This window comes from Cryptomeria japonica, chromosome 11 (assembly GCF_030272615.1).
Source record: "Cryptomeria japonica chromosome 11, Sugi_1.0, whole genome shotgun sequence".
NCBI lineage: Eukaryota > Viridiplantae > Streptophyta > Pinopsida > Cupressales > Cupressaceae > Cryptomeria > Cryptomeria japonica.
In genome coordinates this window covers 377,380,063-377,397,679 of record NC_081415.1, presented here as the reverse complement: position 1 = coordinate 377,397,679, position 17,617 = coordinate 377,380,063, and the positions used below count along the sequence as shown (strand labels likewise).

The following is a 17,617-nucleotide window of genomic DNA, read 5'->3' as shown; positions in this document are numbered from 1 at the left end:
AATGCGGATTTGGTTGGCCTCCTTAAGTGATATCACAATCGGTGAGACCCACTCACTTGTTTCGACCCGGAATATGATGCTTGCCTCCAGCATCCGCTCAATCTCCTCGTTCACTCGACCAGCATAATTTTTATTCATGCGGTATGGTCTCTTTCGTACTGGTTGAGCTCCTGGTACCAATGGGATCCGATGGACACATAGTTCTGGAGGAACTCCCTTGAGGTCTTTATAGGTCCATGCGAACACGTCCTTATACTCCATGAAAATCCAAAAAGCTGCTACCTTCAACACTGGGTCCCAGTCGTCCCCAACTAGAATATTCTTGGGACTTGTTTCATCCATCAAATTTGTCTCCTTTAGGTTAGGGTCCTCGTACCTTATGGGTTTGTCTTTAGCAAATTGGTGCATCGGGGTGTCATTAACTTGAGTGACCCCTTCCTTATATTCTCTATACTCAGTTGGGAACATGTCCTTCTCTGGTACTTCTTCTATCTGCAACATGTGACATGCAGGATGGAAGACTTCATAATCCTCCATCTGCCAGTGCAATAGTCCGTTCAACGAGCCCACCTCATCTTCTGAACAACCCTCCAGCTCTAAAACATCTTCATCATCGGGCTCCATCTTCTGTTTGCCCTCATCGATTCCAAAAGGTTCTCCTTTTGATTCGGATTCCGAGGAGGATGCCAACTCCTCACTCACCATCAACGTCCTCAGGTCGATCACAAATTTTCGACCCCCACTTTCCATGGATAGCGTATTACGCTTCCAGTTGTGGTTTACCCTGGCAGTGATGAGCCATCCTCTCCTAAGGATTGCATCATAACCTTTCTTTTTAAGGGGGATAACTACAAAGTCCAGAATGAAGGGCTAAGTGCCAATGGTTACCCGTTGTGCCATGTGAGTCCTAATTGGTTTAATGCCATGTTGATCGGCCCCTACAAGGTTGAATGTTGACGGCCACAATGTCGGCTTCCCCAATTTCCTCCATGTTTCTTCAAGGAGCACGTTCACCCCGAATCCTCCATCGACAATGGTGTCAGTGAGGATCGTACCTAGTATTCCCATTTCTACAACAGCAGGGTGTCTTCCGCTATTCACAGCCAATAGCATTAGGTCCACCGAAGGGCTGACCAAAATCTCCGTGTTGGGTGTCGTCGTACAGTAGGCACATCTTTGGCACTGGTAATGGCCTCCTTCAATCGTGGCATAGTGCTGAGAAGGTCTCTGATTTTTATGGACACCTCTGTCTGCAACACTTGTCTGAGGATATTTTGTTCGGATTTTGCAGAAGTGCAAGTGGCCTCATTTGTTGTCTCCCTTTGCTCCTTCTTCATCTCCCTTTCAACGCCAGCCTTAGTTGCCCGTACCCTCTCCTTTTCAGTACGAGGATTTGGGTATGTAGCCTTTTTTGCTTGTGCCCTTGCGATTGCCAGCATCTCCTCTTCCTCCGTCCTGTCGATGGTCAACAGGTTCACTCCAAAGTTCGGGCAATTCCCATCATCATGGTCACTTGGACCGCACCATCTGCACAGGTGTTGCGAACTTTCTCCCTTCAGAAAATCCCTGGCAAAATATCCCCATTCGCTACAAGCTCGACATTGAATCATTGGTCGGCCTTTGGCATCATACTGTACTTGACGGCTCTTATTGTTGTTGTTTTTTCCTCCCCTTCGGTTATTTTTATAGCCATCGGATGATGCAATTGTGTTGGCCGGCCGTTATGGGGTGGGCGTTGCCACGGCCGTTGATGGCTGCTCCTGGGTAAGGAGTACTTGTGCACCTCTGGTCTTCATGTTGTATGGGCACTCCTTGGTGGAGTGTCCCAACACCTGACAAATGTCACAAAAGGCCTTTTTAGGGCATGTGCCTTTACTGTGATCTTCTTCCTTGCAATCGACACACCATAGTTCCCCTTTATTTTTACTACTACTTCCCTTCATAGCTTTAAATTCCTTCATCATTCTATGCATATCGTTTTGTAGGGCTTGTACCTTCTTGCTGGATTCCTCGTCACTACTGCTCCCCTTGGACGAGTCATCATCCGATTTGTTTTTCTTCTTTCGGGACGTTTTGTCTTCGCTCTCTATGTCCATGGCCCTATTATAGGCATCTTCATAGGACGTAGGGGGGACCACCTTCATTTTCCTCTTCAAGGAGGATTTCAAACCCTCTACGAACCAACGCTTCTTCAATCCGTTGGCTGGTTGGTTTTCCATCTTCCCCAGTGTTGTGACCTTTTCCTCACATCACCCCATTTGCAAATGGGGACCCTCTCTTTTCCTGCTTTCTAGGGTTTTTGATAGTAGCTTGTGGCCTTCCGCTTCAGTTTTGTCAAGCCTCGCTCAGTTTTGAACGGTTTGAGTCCTACGGATTGAAAGTTAGTTTTTGCAAACCATGTGATTCCAGAGTATGAACACCGCCAAAGTGCCTAGAAAGGCCAAAGGACAAAGATCGCAATTGATTTGGACGAATTTAGAAAGTTTGCTTTTTTGCTTTTTCCTATTTTTAGGAAGTTTCGTTTTTGGCGTTTTTAGCCCAATCCCCGGTATGGCTATTTTTAGAAAGTTTTCCCTATTTTTTAGGGATGGCTGCTTTTTGCTTTTTCAGAATGGGAATCTAGGGTTTTCACTAATCCCACTCGCTTCGACCGGGACCTAAAATTTCCAAGTTTTGACCTAAAAAGCCAGTTCCCTGCATTTTAGTGGTCGTATTGCTTCAGATGGTTTGCCTAAATATGGATTTCAAATTTCAAGTTAATCTGGTTAAATTTGGTTAAAATGTGAAATTTTGAAATTTTCCAAAAATTTTCTAAGTATGGCTAATTGATAAGTTTGAGTGTCATGACAGGTGTGCAGAAAGTCCGCCCAAGCAAAAGTCCGCCATGTGGGAGTCTTCCTAAACTCCACCATGCCTTGTGGAGTGGGAAAAGTCTGCCATGTGGGAGCCTTATGAAAACTCCACCCTCAAAGGGGTCATCTCCAAAGTCCGCCTTGGGAAAGGTCATTCTAACCCCGCCCTATGTTGAGAGAGCCCTAAAGTCCGCCATGTGTTAAAGAGACCAAGAAGACAGAGCTCAAAACTCCGCCCTCCTTGGTGCCACCTCTAAAAGTCCGCCCTAGGGAATACTCTAAAACTCCGCCATGTCTTGAGGTAACATCAAACTCCGCCCTCAAGGAGACCTTCCTAAAGTCCACCTTGAGAGGCTTCAAAACTCCGCCCTTGGGGATGTCTTCAAAACTCTGCCCTTGGAGAAGATAGTTAAAACTTTGCCTTGGTTGAGCTATCTCCAAACTCCGCCTTGGTAATCATGCTTCCAAAGTCCGCCCTATCCAAGCAAGATGATGGTGATCTCCCAAAAGTCCGCCATGTAGAGGAATGTCTAAAGTCCGCTCATGATGGTGTATAAGCCTCCTTGATGCCTTCAAACTCCGCCCTATGATGGAAACCTCCAAAAGTCCGCCATGTAGGGGTAGTTCCTAAACTCCGCCTTGGATGGTAAGTCCAAAAGTCCGCCCTATCATGGGGAATGTCCAAAGTCCGCCATGTAGAAGGGGCACCAAAGTCTGCCCAAGGGAGAGCCTTCAAAGGTCCGCCCAAGATGGAAGGGGCACCAAAGTCCCCAAGGGAGAGCCTTCAAAAGTCCGCCCAAGATGGAAGGGGCACCAAAGTCCGCCCTCCATGAAGCCTTCAAACCCCGCCATATGCCTTGGAGAGGAAAGAAGTTCGTCAAGCATGAAGGAAGTCCGACTATGAAGAGAGCCATCAAAACTCCGCCCTATGCCTTGGAGTCAAACAAAGTCAACAAGCTTGGATTGATGTCATCAAAATCCATGAAGAAATTCGAACTTAAAAACCAAAATAGAAAGTTTTCAGAAAGGGAAAATTGAAAGATTGCCAAGGATTTTGAACTTGTAGCCAAATTAGAAACTTTTGGAAGATATTTTTTTCGAGCTTAGAGAGGTGACAACACTTTCCTAAAGAGTGGAGTTAAAATTGGAAACATGAGTTGGACGATTTTGAGTGTTTCTAATTGAATAGTTAACTTTGTTTACAAATACTTCATTGTAACTTCATTTCTACACTAAGAAGTTTGAAGTTATTAAGGAGAGCATGGTAAAGTATTTTCGGATTGGAGTTCATCTGAAGAAATTTCGACATTGCTTACAGTTCGGCAAGCTTTTTTGGCAAAAGTTTCACAGATTTTTAAGAAAAGCCAGCCAGTATAAGGAAGAATTGTTGAATCCTTCCCGAATTTTCCAAGTATTTTTGAGAAATTTCCAGCCTTACTTCCATCTATTCAAAGGTGAAATTGAATTCATGATGCAGATTTATGTATTTTCTGAGTATTTTTCAGAGTTTGAGAAATGATGTTTAGTGGATTTATTCGAATTTCTAGGGGAGGAAAATCATTTTTTTGACTAAGTATAAGAAAGTTTTTGAAGTTATAACACTTGGTGTTGATTTATGATCACAACCATCCTTGAGATTGAAGGGTTTTCAAATGAAACTTCAGTTTTTATGGCTAAATATGAGAATAAAATAAAATTTTGAAACACTTAGCCATTTCGCAGCCCCCTTTGTCAATTTAGGAATTAATTTCTAACTTTAAGTTTCATTGTCTATTTGCAGATCCTAGGCACAATGAAATTTCCAAAGACGCTCCTCCAAAGTCAACAATGACTTCGAAGTGGAAAAATGTTGGCGACACCAACCTCGGACACATCAATTTGAGGGAGTTTAAGAAGCGAATGTTTGGTCTGGACAACCTTGTGCCTACCACAATCGCAGGAAAGATGATGAAGAGTGGCATCGTGCATGCTGCTGGTTTTCTCCCCACTATGCAATGCACTGAATTAGTAGTTGAATGTGCTAAACATTACAACCCCACCAATAAAGACATTGTTGCACTAGATGGAAGAGTGTTGGCGAACATCCGTGATGAGGCCATCAGAGAGGCCTTCAGGATCCCAGAGTATCACAACACGGTGTATGTGACAAAGGAGGAAGCTGATAGCATGTATCAGGATCACTTGGAGGAATATGATGCCATAGTCAACCATTCCTGGCTGGACAAGCCAAGGAAGGGCGTTTCCAAACTTCAAAGGAAGAGCCTGGTGAGAGCATACTTCAAGGAAGACATTGGAGACATGATCGTTCTGCTGAACAGAATAATGGGAAATCCTCAAGGTGCTCCATTCGAGCCCTGGATGTACTATTTCATTAATGAAATAATGAATGGAGTAAAGATGATCAACTGGGCCCGGATGATTACCGACAACCTAGACAGCCAGCTGAGGAACCTAGAAGCGAATAGGACCTTCTTCATGAGTTCGTACCTGTTTTATTCCTTGGCCAGAATCTACAGATACAGAGGCCTCACTTGCAGAGGAGAAGTAGGGAACAAAGAGAACCAGTTTCCAGTCTATGATTGCTATCCCCAACTCCACTTGGAAGAAAAGTTCCATTTTAAAAGAGTGAATGATACCTTCCTTATGCACATCACACGAACATTACAAGGTGGACTGCACCAGAGACGCTCTCAAGAGTCTATGGAATTCATCAATTGATTCAGGTATTGGTATATCCAATACCCAAAATTCACTTACCTTAGAATTCAAGGATTCTTTGGGTCTCCCTACAAGCTTCCAGCTTACCCTACCAACCGAGTGGTGTTACTTGAGGTTGTGAGGCAATTGAAGGGGTATATGGCAATTCAAAGGGATAAACAGAAGAAGGCGGGAACTTCCTCTCTTACAATTGGTAATGGACTGGAAACATGTCCATCATCACAAGCTGCTGCGACTGCTGAAAAGGAGCTGGCCTAGTATGCCCTCTATCAGTACAAGGCAAGAAGGAATTTCAATCCATTCCACAGAATAAAGAAGGTCGAAGGAATGACATTTGAACACAAGGCTGATCTAGAAGATTATTGGGCTAACGCAGTCGATAGTTTCGAGATCAAGAAGAGATTTTGGTCGAGAATTCCTTTGAGCATGGTAAGAGCAACAGAGGTATTCAGAGTTGCTGACCAAGTAGACGATAGCCTTGAGCTTCAACAGTCGGGCTTTGAAAAGATGAAGAATGAACCACTAGTTTTGATAGATTGGGCAAAGGGAGAGAAATCTGATCTAGCAGACCTCATGAGGACGGTGGTTAAGTATTCTAGGTGGTGGACATCTGAAAGGACAAGGCAATTAAAGTCCAAAGGTGTGGCCTTGACCTATGAATTGATGGGAATGGATGACTCTTTGTCCTCCAATCCTTGTACCTCTGTAGGTAATGCCCAGAATCTAGAAAGTGTTGGGTCTCGGAAGAGGAAGGAGTTGGTTGGAAGCTCCGTAAAGGTCACAGGAAGGAAGATTGTAGGGGAAATAAGGGAGTCCAGCGAAGGCCAGTCCATCCTAAGTGCCGCTTCTATCGTACCCGATCAGAATGTCCTTGAGGAGCAGGAGATGAACATATACATGATTAGTGATGAAGTGAGAGTGCCTTCTCCTTCGGTTGAGGAAGTAATGAAGGAAGTTGTCCAAAGTCCGGACAGAGAGCAAACTGAAACGCCTACAGTCTTCTTAGATGGCATAGCTGCAAACCCAGGAGGGACAGATGATGGATTTGACCAGAATACTGTAGAGCAATCAACTATCCTGGATTGGCTAAGGGAAAGAATAAAGGCTAAGGTCCCCAAGGAGGCCTGTTCTGAAGAAATCACAGCAGCATTTTCGGAGAAGGTGAATGAGCCAGTTACAGCTAAACCATCCAAGCTCGCTAGAACATTTTCTCTGATACAGAGAGACAGTGAAGGATTCAGGATAGTCCAGATAGCGGTGCCTAAAGAAGGAAAAACTAGGGACAATGTCGACACAGATGATTACAAGATCACCACCATAGAGCTGGGTAAGCCCACCCAAGACCAAGAGGTCCAGTATTTCGATGACTCTTGTAACGCTCTGAAGACAAGCTTAGCTCAGGAGAAAGAAAAGAGAAAGAAGGTTGAAGAAGAAAACCAGCAGTGGAGAAAGTATGTTCTCCATCTTACCAGACCACTTAACCATGAGATCCCGGTTACCCCTCCACAGCCTCTTCAGCAGGAATCAATGAAGGATTATGAGGATATGAAGGGCACGTTTACACAAGCCAAGGAGTGGATGTCAGACGCTTCAGCACGTGCTGATATACTGGTAGAAAATTTAGTGTCAACACATGAGTCGGCCTCTTCGCTGATCAGCCGTATCCAGGATCTAGCTACCAATTGGGAGGATGTGGAGGAAATTCAGGATGAAATACTTCCGCATCTAAAAGTTATCTGAGGCTTGTCGAAAAGAAGCCTAGTGGATGCAGGTGTCATACAAGCTGGAGATAGGTATGACTTCAACACCTGGTATTATGCCTTGGTCACCCGGATTGAAGTTTTGAAGAAATCTGAGACCAAGTGCTTCGAGACAGAGGAAAGTGTCAGGGAGATCTTGAGCAAGGTGTTTCATGTAGCGTCGGATATCTGGAAGAAAGAGAGTATAAGGGAGAAGCATTTGCAAGCAGAGAACTTGAGAGTCAGGATTCAGTCAAGCTTCTTCAAGGATTCAAGGATGATTGACAAGGGCGATCTTTCAAAGATTGCAAACTTTCTCTTCATTGATGAAAACTTTCTTGCCCAAGCGATTGAGTGGGAAAGCGTCCTCACCACATGTACCAATGATGTGGACATCATCGACTTCCAGATTAGCAGTTTGCCAAGTGTCACTATGGAGGAGGTCAGGCTTATTGTGTCCAGGTACATCGAATCTGCAAAAGAGGAAAGTAGACGCCCACCTCAGTGAGATTAGCAGTTGTGCCACATGTCACTTTCTTATTCATTCAAGCTGATAGTGTTTTGGGAAACCCTAATTAGGTTTTATAGCTTTCAATCTTGGCCCTTGATCACTGTTTGATCTCGGTCATTCATTCATTTTGGAAAAACTATATAAGGCTACCTTGTGTGAGGTTTTTGATGTATTGTTGCGTAAGGTCATTTCCAAATAATATATTGCATGTGCGCTTGCTTTGTAATCCCTATTGTTTGAATGATTTGCATGGTTTCAATTTCCTCAACACTTAGTTAAAATTAATCTAGAATTGCTTTCATTGTTGTTAATTTGAATGAAGGATTTGACAAGTGTCAATTGATGGTGTATCTCCACTCATACTTTTGGTAAATGGATGATTTCCATTTTACCATGCAAAGTTAGTCTGAGCCCATCCTCTGTGCATCCCAATGTATTAATCATAAGCACAATCTGTTGAAGATTGCACCGGCTTTGTGTAGTTGTCCCTAGTGTGGCGAAGCAAAGTTTGGTTTCTAGAGAGCATCCAATTGATACCGTCTCCGGAGTTCGTAGGATTAGATTAGTTTTCCTAGACCCTACCTCTTTTCTCCTTTTTGAAAGTCTAAACCCGGAAAATCAAAAAAAAAAAAAGAAGAGCCTAAAATTGCTAAATCCATCTAAGTCCAGCAGTTCAAGACAGTTGTTAAACGTAAGTCCCCCTTGAGATTTTCAGCATACACTACCCAAGAAGCTATTCCACTAAAGTCGCTTGTTCGCACATATAGACCTTGGAATCAGTAGTGATTTTTCAGGAGAGGATAGAATGCCTTCGGGTATCCTATCCTAATGTTTGGTAGATGATAAAACAGACACCAACACCCAACAACTCCTTAAGTCGTCGGTTGTACGTCCTCACACTTTCATGTTTATTCTGCTTTGTGCTATAAATATCGGCTACGATCTCATTATTGTCCTGAAGCAATTTAAATTCCGCCTGGAACTCTTTCTTCAAGTCAGTCCATGTGTCGACCTTGGTTTTGTCAACTTGAGTGTACCAATCTATCGCTACTCCTTGTAGCATAGCAGGAAACTATGTCACCCACTCATCTTGGTTTGTCTGCCCATTGGCAGACCAAATTGTTTCACACGTTCTAAAAATGTCATACGGGGTCCTCTGTTCCATCCCCCGTAAACTTCGGCAATTTTTGTTGCTTCGACATTGTCCTGACTCCTTGTGGCGGCACGCTTTGAGTGCTCGGTGCAGTTGAAATCTGAGACCCACTCTGTCCGCTAGGTCCGGTTGGAGTTGCTCCCTGGTTCAGTGCACTGGACCAGAACAGAACGTTCTGGCTACGGTGCTCTAGTGTCCTCCTGACACTCTCAGCCACTCCCATATCCCCTACGCCTCTGTCTCCAGTGTGCTCCTCACCTGTGTTCTTCAAGCCTCAAATCCTCTTGAATCCCTTCAAAACTGTGTGTATGGTTCCACTCCACTACTGTCGCCAATCTCTTCCAACGTGAGGGTCAGGTCCCCCAAACGATGTCGAGTTTTCTCAATCAATTCAGATACTTGGCCATCTCCGACCAATCTCTCACCACCATCAAAGTCTCCTTCGGTTGCTCCTTCGGCAAATCTCCGTAACCACCTTCTTCGCTCCGCTTGCTCTTCCAACCTCAATGCTCTTTAGACAACCTCGTGCTCGTCCTCTTGCCCCTTCGGCACACGATTCCTATCTTTGTTTAAGGTTATTGGCATCAATTACCTCCTTGGTATGGGTTGAGGATTTGTTGCCATTGGCGGCTCTTGTCGCGTTCTTCCTCCTCCCATCGGGTTCGTTCTTCAAATTGCTGTAGGATTTGTTGGCGACGATCCTCACGATTTTCTTCTTCTCGTAAGTTGTGAAGAGCGATGAAGTATTGTGCTAACAACCGTGGCAAATAGCACATAAGATGGTCCACCGCTGGACTTGCTCCCAGTGAATCCCAGATTACACTCTCGAGAACGTCTACACGTTCGGCTTCCCTACGTACGTAAGTGCCAATGGACGCCTTCAGTATGTTTGCACAATCTTTTGTTAGTGCTCTTTCACCGTCAAAGATCTCTTCACCACTGGTACTTGGTTCGCTCACTGGTTGGCCCATTGTAGGGTCCTCGCCATGTCATACGCCTACTGTTCCCTCGGGTGACTCATTCTCCACACAGATTCATTCAGGCAATGGCGCCAAATGTTTTGCCCCGTAGGATATGTTTCAAAACATCACAGAATGCGAGCAAAACAAAATAGTACACATGCACGAAATGTAGAGAACTCAAAACTGTATATTCATTAATGCCAACATTACAATGTATCTTCAGAATGACATCAGTATAACATAACAGCATAATCATATCCTGAGATTGGGGTACACGGATATATATACACGTGGTGTCGACCGGCTGCCGGTGCCAACCGTCCGCAACCATCGACCAACCGCCGACCCCTAATCATTTACTAACAAATACTAATTTTCCCGACAACAGAATGCACCTGGGGTACTCCCCTGTACCCTACGTAGGGCGCTACCCCCAAACTCCCACCAAACTCATTTCATGAATCTTGTTTTTGTATTTTGCATTAAATTAATGTTTTTTTCAAAAATTATGTTTCCAAAAATTTAAGTTTTTGAAGTTGCCAAGTTTTGTTTTGTTTACACCCCAAGTCAGAAATTTTTGGATTGCCAAGTACTCTCTCAGTCCAAGTATGCGAAGTATAGTTATAGGTGAAATTAATGGGTTTTGCAAACAAGTTCTCATCAAGCTTTTCAGAATTATGTGGTTTCTAAGTCATATTATCAGTCTTTGATTTTAAGTTAGTATGGTTGATTCAATTTCTTTAGTGTGGTAGATGTGTTTTTGGTTGTTAGTCTTGTTTCAGTATGGTCTTTTCCTAGCACACTAAGTCATGGTCTAGTTGAAGTCTTTTCAGCCCAACCTTAGACTATTGACTTCGATGAGATTTTTGATTGTTAATATTCATTCTTATGGGTTTTTTTTTGTTGGAAATTCTTATGGATTGCGTGGAAGTTTGAAGAGGTATAGACAGTCCACTGCATTTTTTGAAAATCCCTAAAGGTTGTGATGCTGATTCTCATGTGATAAGTTGTAATATCCCTTCACAAAGCTTCCAAAAATCAACTACGCCATACACCTTTAATCATAAGAAAGCCAATCATTCTCATAACAAAATATCCATTCTTATCTCTTAATTGATTCCAAGGAGATCAAGGTACTTAATCATGATTAAGAGACAAAGCAACTTTCATTGTAAACAAATCAGTTTACACTAACAAGTTTCATTAAGGAGAAAAGGCACGATGAAGAAACCCGACCGCTTGAAAGAAGAGTTCCCACCTTTTCGAGAAGTTAGGAAGGAATATAAAAACCAAGCCTGAAATTCATTGGCAGAGTGTGGAAGTTTATATATATATATATTGTTTTTATTCCAGTTTTGGAAGAGCTCAAGCGAGCCAGGCCGAAGGCCCATTATTGGGTGCGCACATCAATCAGTGGAACATCAGAAACAGCCCCTCAACCTTGCATAAACTCACTGTCGATATCAGACACAGCAGATTGTATAATCATTGCAAGTAATCATATTCTTATCAAAAACAGAATCCATATTGCTTCAAGCGAGAGTATAAACAGAAATTATAGATTATTATCATCAACATACAAGCATTAAGATCGCCTTAAGCAACTTCATCTCTTTATCTATTGCAAGAGCAAATCGTCATAATTGGAACAGCTGATCATCAATCTGGTCAGCAATCGGAATGTATTGAACATGTCATATTGAATATCAGAGACAACCACTGTTCAATTGCCATAATCATATCAAGGAGGCCAGCATCATTCTTATTATTATGATAAGATCAACTTTACATACTTGAACAATAATCTTACGATTGTGCATTAAGCAGTGGTATATAGAACAAGCCATCTTGTATACATTCAATTGATTGAATCAGAGATAGCAGTGATATTGTCTCATATATTACATCCTTTGCATAACATAAACATTATAAATGTTATCATAGTGTAACATCCTTTGTGTTATTTGAGATTTTGAGGAAAGAAGTCTCTTGCAATTGATTGATTTAGTTAATTGATCCCAAACTCATAAAGAATAACAAAAGGGAACATTACAAGTGGTATCAGAGCTCATAGTCCTGCCAGCCTGTGAAAGGATTATCAAGGGAGATATCAACATCAAGACAGATCAGTTTATGAAGGAGCAGCGCAACACACAACAGCAAACAATCAAAATGACAGAAGCAATAATGATAGGAAGTTCAGGTAATAACCAGAGAATCAATTACATCAACAGTCTGCTCCAATTATGACAAGAGACAGAACATAGCTTCTTACAATTTAGGCCGGACAATGCACAATGAAACAGAAACTATTCCCATTCACAATGTTTCCCGGCTATTACAAAAATTACTCGATCCCTTGAGGAATCGATCTGCAGTGTTAGAATTTATTACAAACTCATGACACCTGTTTTAACATCCATCCTCTGTTCACACATGTGGCCGGTCTCTGCCCAAACTCTTTCTCTGACTCTCTGTTCCAGCCTCCTCGTAGGAATTCGACCCACCCTGATACTCGAGCAATCCAACTACTAATAGACTAGCAGCCAGTTCACAACGAAGCTGGGCAATTGTTTCACAACGACTAACTACCAACGCTTCCCATTTGAAACTGTCGGTTCGTTGCCTATTGCCTTCCTGTCGCTGATGTGGCAGGAAGTCAGAAAAGTGAGCCTGTGACAGGAAATCATGAGAGATGAAGCTTATGGCCTCCAACAAAAGCACAAAACCCCCTTATTCCAAACGAAACAAAACTGACCTGCGGAAACAAACTGAACAAAAACCAAAATTGAAAGAAGAAACACAAACAAAGAAAGGGAAAGAGATGCCCCTGCATCACACCATACCATCCTTCAAAAAGCAGCCTTAAGCTCAAGGGGCAGCAACTATGATATTGGTAAAATAATAAAAACCACCTTTATGGATGTCAAACCACTTCCAGCCTCTTTTCTCATCTTACCAACTCCCATACATCCTTAATTGTTTCTCTACATCAATTCCGTTGTTGTTTGTTGACCTTGTTCCTGGAATAATTTTATGTGTGCCCTGTTTTTGAGCGCTGAGAGTTTCCCCTTTTCCTCCCCATGCAAACCATGTTTTGCTAAAAAGAGGCAACCAACATCTTGAATATTTCAAATTAAACCCTAATATAGGAGCAATAAATATACAATACATTATTTTTACTGCAACAAGATTACACAGAAAGAACGAACTGTCTTAGCCTTATTGGCCAAAGAGGCATCCTTCAAATACTTCATCTATGGAAGAAATCATGTAGAGGAAACACCTCCTAGTGTTTCCTTTAATCCTTCAAAAAAAGGAAATACCAAAAACGAAAAGAAATTGCAGCTAAAACAATCTATTCATTCCCAATCTAAATGGTCCTCCATTAAATCACAAATAAGTGAATAACCAAATTGTCTCAAAGTAATGTTTGCAAAATTGCTATCAAAGTGAAATATTTGGAATCATAGTCCAATGAAAGATGTCTAACTTTCAAATGGGCTAATTTTCTTATTGAGTTCTCGTATAGAAAATAATTGTTACCATTAAATTGTGGTATCCCAACATGAAATTGAAATCCCAGCTGATGCTATATATACATTGTTAAAACTAAAATAAAGGCTTACTATTATAAAGTTTACTTCTCCCATATTCCAAGGATAAACTAATTGGTTCCAGGTTGGGCTGTAAGAGTATGATTTATAGGCAAGAATGGTTAACTCCAACTTCTAATTTATTTACTATTTATATTATGTGATGCTAATTTTTTATTTACTGTGATAATATATTGGATATAGTGAAGTAATGAGAAGCAAATCACACAAAGGACAAAAAAGGTGGGCATCTTCATGAAAGGCTAAAGCTATCTACATCAAGAAATATCAAAAACAGGTGCCAAGAATAAGCATGCAAGGTGCTACCTCGATGCATCAATGCAGTAAAATTTGCTTGCATGAGAGCCAATAAATACATAGCAATTTCCAGTCCATATCACAACCAAAGGTGATGCATCAACACAGGAGTGCAGCAAAACTTTCCAAAGTGGGCATATATTAGCCGAAACTTGATTTCTGAAAACTACTTTTGAATTCTGAAGGATTAAAGTATTGTCAAATCCTCCTTGAGATATAATTCTGTTACATCTACTGAATGCCACTCCTTGTGGTAAATTAAGACCAGAAACCCAATTTTCCAAACCAGTTTCAATATTGTTTTGCAATTGATATTGTATGGAACATTGCTCTTTTTGAGGTTTGCAAACAACACCATTAAAACTTAGATCATCTCCTGGTAATTTACTTTTCATAGGGTTGTCCGCAATCCCCTCAAAGGAAACTCTTTCAGCTACATGCATAAGGGAACCAAAGGAATCAACTTTTTCGTATCTCATGTCAATAGAGCTTGAAGTTTCAGGAACAATCAGATTGTAAAAATGTTGATTTGATCTGCCCTCGGTATCTTTTTCTTTTCCATACTTACTCTTTTCTAGTGAAAGTTTTGAAATGGAATCAAGGCTTCTAATACTTTCCAGCAATTCTGGAACTTGCAGGATGGCCTTATGAATCTTTATAGGACTTGGATGCTTGTAAATAAAGGGCATATCAACTCCCAATGTATGAGCAACATGTGCTGCAGATATTGAAGTCCCACCAAGTAAAAACAAATCATCAGAATCAGAAATTTCCTCAACCATAAGAACTCTTCTAAAAACCTGCATTTAAGAGAAAATATAAGATTAGTGTGAGAATGGATGCATGATTGAGCAAAGGCAAATAAAATTCATGCTACAAAGCATATCTTTTCAGTCATCCTGTCGCATGATTTAGATGGGGAATGTGTCAGGAATTACAAAGGAAAGCCCACGATCTAAACCATTAGGTAATGAGTCTGCTTGTGACTTATAAGAGAATTGCTTATCGGATAAACATTAAAATGATATAAACTATAATACCATTCTCAACACATCTTAATTGATGATTCCCTTCTATGAAGATTTCCCATGAAGCTAACATTGTGTCTCTAAAAACCTAAACAAGGCCCTACTAAGAATGAATTGTACAATATAATCTCTCACCCCTATTAAAACAAAACTTTCCTCTTACAACAATTGATATTTTGACAAGTGAATTTTGAATTAAGCACAAAAGATGTAAACTGAGGGTAATACTTAAAAAGAAGAGTTACAAAAACAAACCTGTTTTATAATTTGGATATATTTATCATCCAAATATTTTCCAGAATACTCTTTTCCTGTTTCCTGAAAGATGGATTCAGTTTGAGGCAATGCTTCATAATTTATTTTTCCAGAAGGCAACAGTGGTAATGCTCCAATAAAGTGAAATCTACAAGGGATCATTGCAGCTGGTAGCCTCTGCTCCAACCAGGTTCTCAATGACACAGACATATATTTTCTAGCATCCATATTCCAAGGATCATGTGTATTCTGATTTTGGCTACCACTATAGAGATATGATTGATCAACTTCTTTCAAGATGACGTATGCTGCTATATAATTATTATTATGTTTACAGTGATGAAAAGAAACAGCAGCATCTGCTACATGAGGATGTTTTCTCATATTGTATTCTATTTCTTCCAAAGCAACCCTCTGCCCATTGACTTTGACCATGCGATCTTTTCTTCCAATAAAAACATAATTGCCATCATTAAGCTTTCTTGCAAAGTCACCAGTTCTGAAGTACGTACCACTGTTAACTTCATCATTTGAAACAATGTCACAGATTCCACGAGTGACATTCAACTTAATAAATTTTGAAGCATTGGCTGAAGCATCATTCAAATATTTCATTGCGAGACATTTACCTCCAACCAGAATTTCTCCTTCCCTATTGGACAGTGCTGAAGAGTCTGTTTCTTCAGCCAACAAAAGCTCACAACCCAAAATCGGCTTCCCAATAGGAACAGTGATTAGTGGCACCTCTTCTAAAATTTTTGGCAATGCTTTGCAATCAAAATATGCACAGTCTCCTGATACCTGTGACAATCAAATAAGAAAACCCTTGCTTGAAATATTACATCACAGACTCAACATAAATACTCAAGTACAAGTTAAAACTTAAATTTATGTGTTTATATACAAACACACATTTGTCATTGACTTCTATATATATAGAAACAAATACGAAAAAATTTGTGTATGCAAACAAACACATAAGCATATACATAAATATGACATATATATGTGTTTGTTAATATATAGACGCATTGTCATGTCTCCTTTTTGCATAATCAAAATAATTTAATATTAAGTTGCTCAAAATAACTTTAATTTATAGATAAAGTGCAACTAAACTTTATTATTAAATTAAAAAGCTTCACAAGGTAAATTTTTAATATTAAGTTCAAATAAATATTAAAATAAAATACAGGAAAAAGAAGGTGAAAAGCCATGGGGAAAAATTATGAAAGGCAAAGCTGCTCTTTGAGAGAGATATGCTCGTTGAGATTTTATTTCTCGAAAGAACGGAAGATCTTCCCTTTTTGCCCGAGGACGGAAACCCTCTGGTTTCGGACTTGAGGATGAAAACCCTCATATCCTGTGAAACAATCTCATAAAAGGATTGTCAATGTGCTGCAAGGCCTCTGAAATGGAGTCAAAAACCTCTATTTCATAGCAAGTGATTCCATTCACCTTCGATGTTGAATGTAATCAATTTGAGGATTTCAATTATTGGATGCCTTAGCATCCGAATTCACAGGTAAAATCGCAATTTATTCCCAATGGGATTTGCAAGCAACTTTAACATTTTCATTTCTATATTCACTGCTGTGTGGTTTAGAGATCGAACATGGTCCATCTCAGACTTTGGAGGACGAAAACCCTCTTTTGAAAATCAATTTTGGTTGTGATTGATCTACCCTAGCTGGTGTTATTGGAGATATCTTACAGGGATTTCACAGTGCTTCAGCTTTGAGAGGTCTTGAGTGGATTCTATCAGTGACTGGATTGCAGGAGAATGTGATGAAGAGTTTTTGGAGGATTGAGAGTTGGGTGCCTCATTTCAAGGTAATATATGCTCATTTTGGTGAAGAACTGATTTATTGCTGAAGAATTGCCCTCCTAGGGAGAAGCGCCATACTAGCCTTGGTATGTGGGAGCTGATTGTGGAATTTTCTAGGCTTTATTGTCTGTACATCTTCCTAAAAGCTTGTTGTAGAAGACCTGTGTGATTCATTTTCTACATAGATTGGACATTGGTGCTTGGGAAGCTTGCTAGGTATGACCGAATGTCATTGCAGACCTGAAACTTGGCATTTCTTACCATTTTGAGGGAGAACAGCAGAGCTTGGCCTTTGTTGAGTAATTGGTAACCCTTGGGTGATATTGTATGCATGTTTGGAGTTGATCATCAGGGGTATTCATGTTATTCTGCACCTGTTACATTAAATTGAAGACCTGCCTATGCTCAGATTGTCATAACACACCTGTAGCTGCTTGTTCTATGTCAATAGTTATTGCTTAATGAAGCTGAGTGCTTGTTTAGCTGGGAGTGTTTCTATGTTTGATGGAATGATAAGATTGAAGGCTGAAGATGATTCATTACCTGCAAATTGTGACAGTAGACATGCAATCTTCTTTCTTTATCCTAGTTGAGGTATTTCGTGTTGGAATTAAGTTGTTTATTCATTTCATGTACTAAAGTTTCAGAGTTAAGTAT

General features: G+C 40.8%; 1 protein-coding gene across 6 annotated transcripts in view; it reads right to left on the bottom strand.

Annotated features, from left to right (window-relative positions):
- LOC131069486 (putative acyl-activating enzyme 19) overlaps positions 1 to 17,617 on the bottom strand; it is a 349,361-nt gene that overhangs the window by 238,945 nt on the left and 92,799 nt on the right. For all 6 annotated transcript variants that reach the window (XR_009112138.2, XM_058004939.2, XM_058004937.2 and 3 more), the window contains 2 exons: positions 15,133 to 15,933; positions 13,859 to 14,649 (listed from right to left, as the gene is read on the bottom strand). Coding sequence is in view for 5 of the 6 variants with exons in the window: in XM_058004939.2 (XP_057860922.2) it covers positions 13,859 to 14,649; positions 15,133 to 15,933 (1,592 nt within the window). In the remaining variant the exon portion in view is untranslated. The remainder of the gene's footprint in view (positions 1 to 13,858; positions 14,650 to 15,132; positions 15,934 to 17,617) is intronic.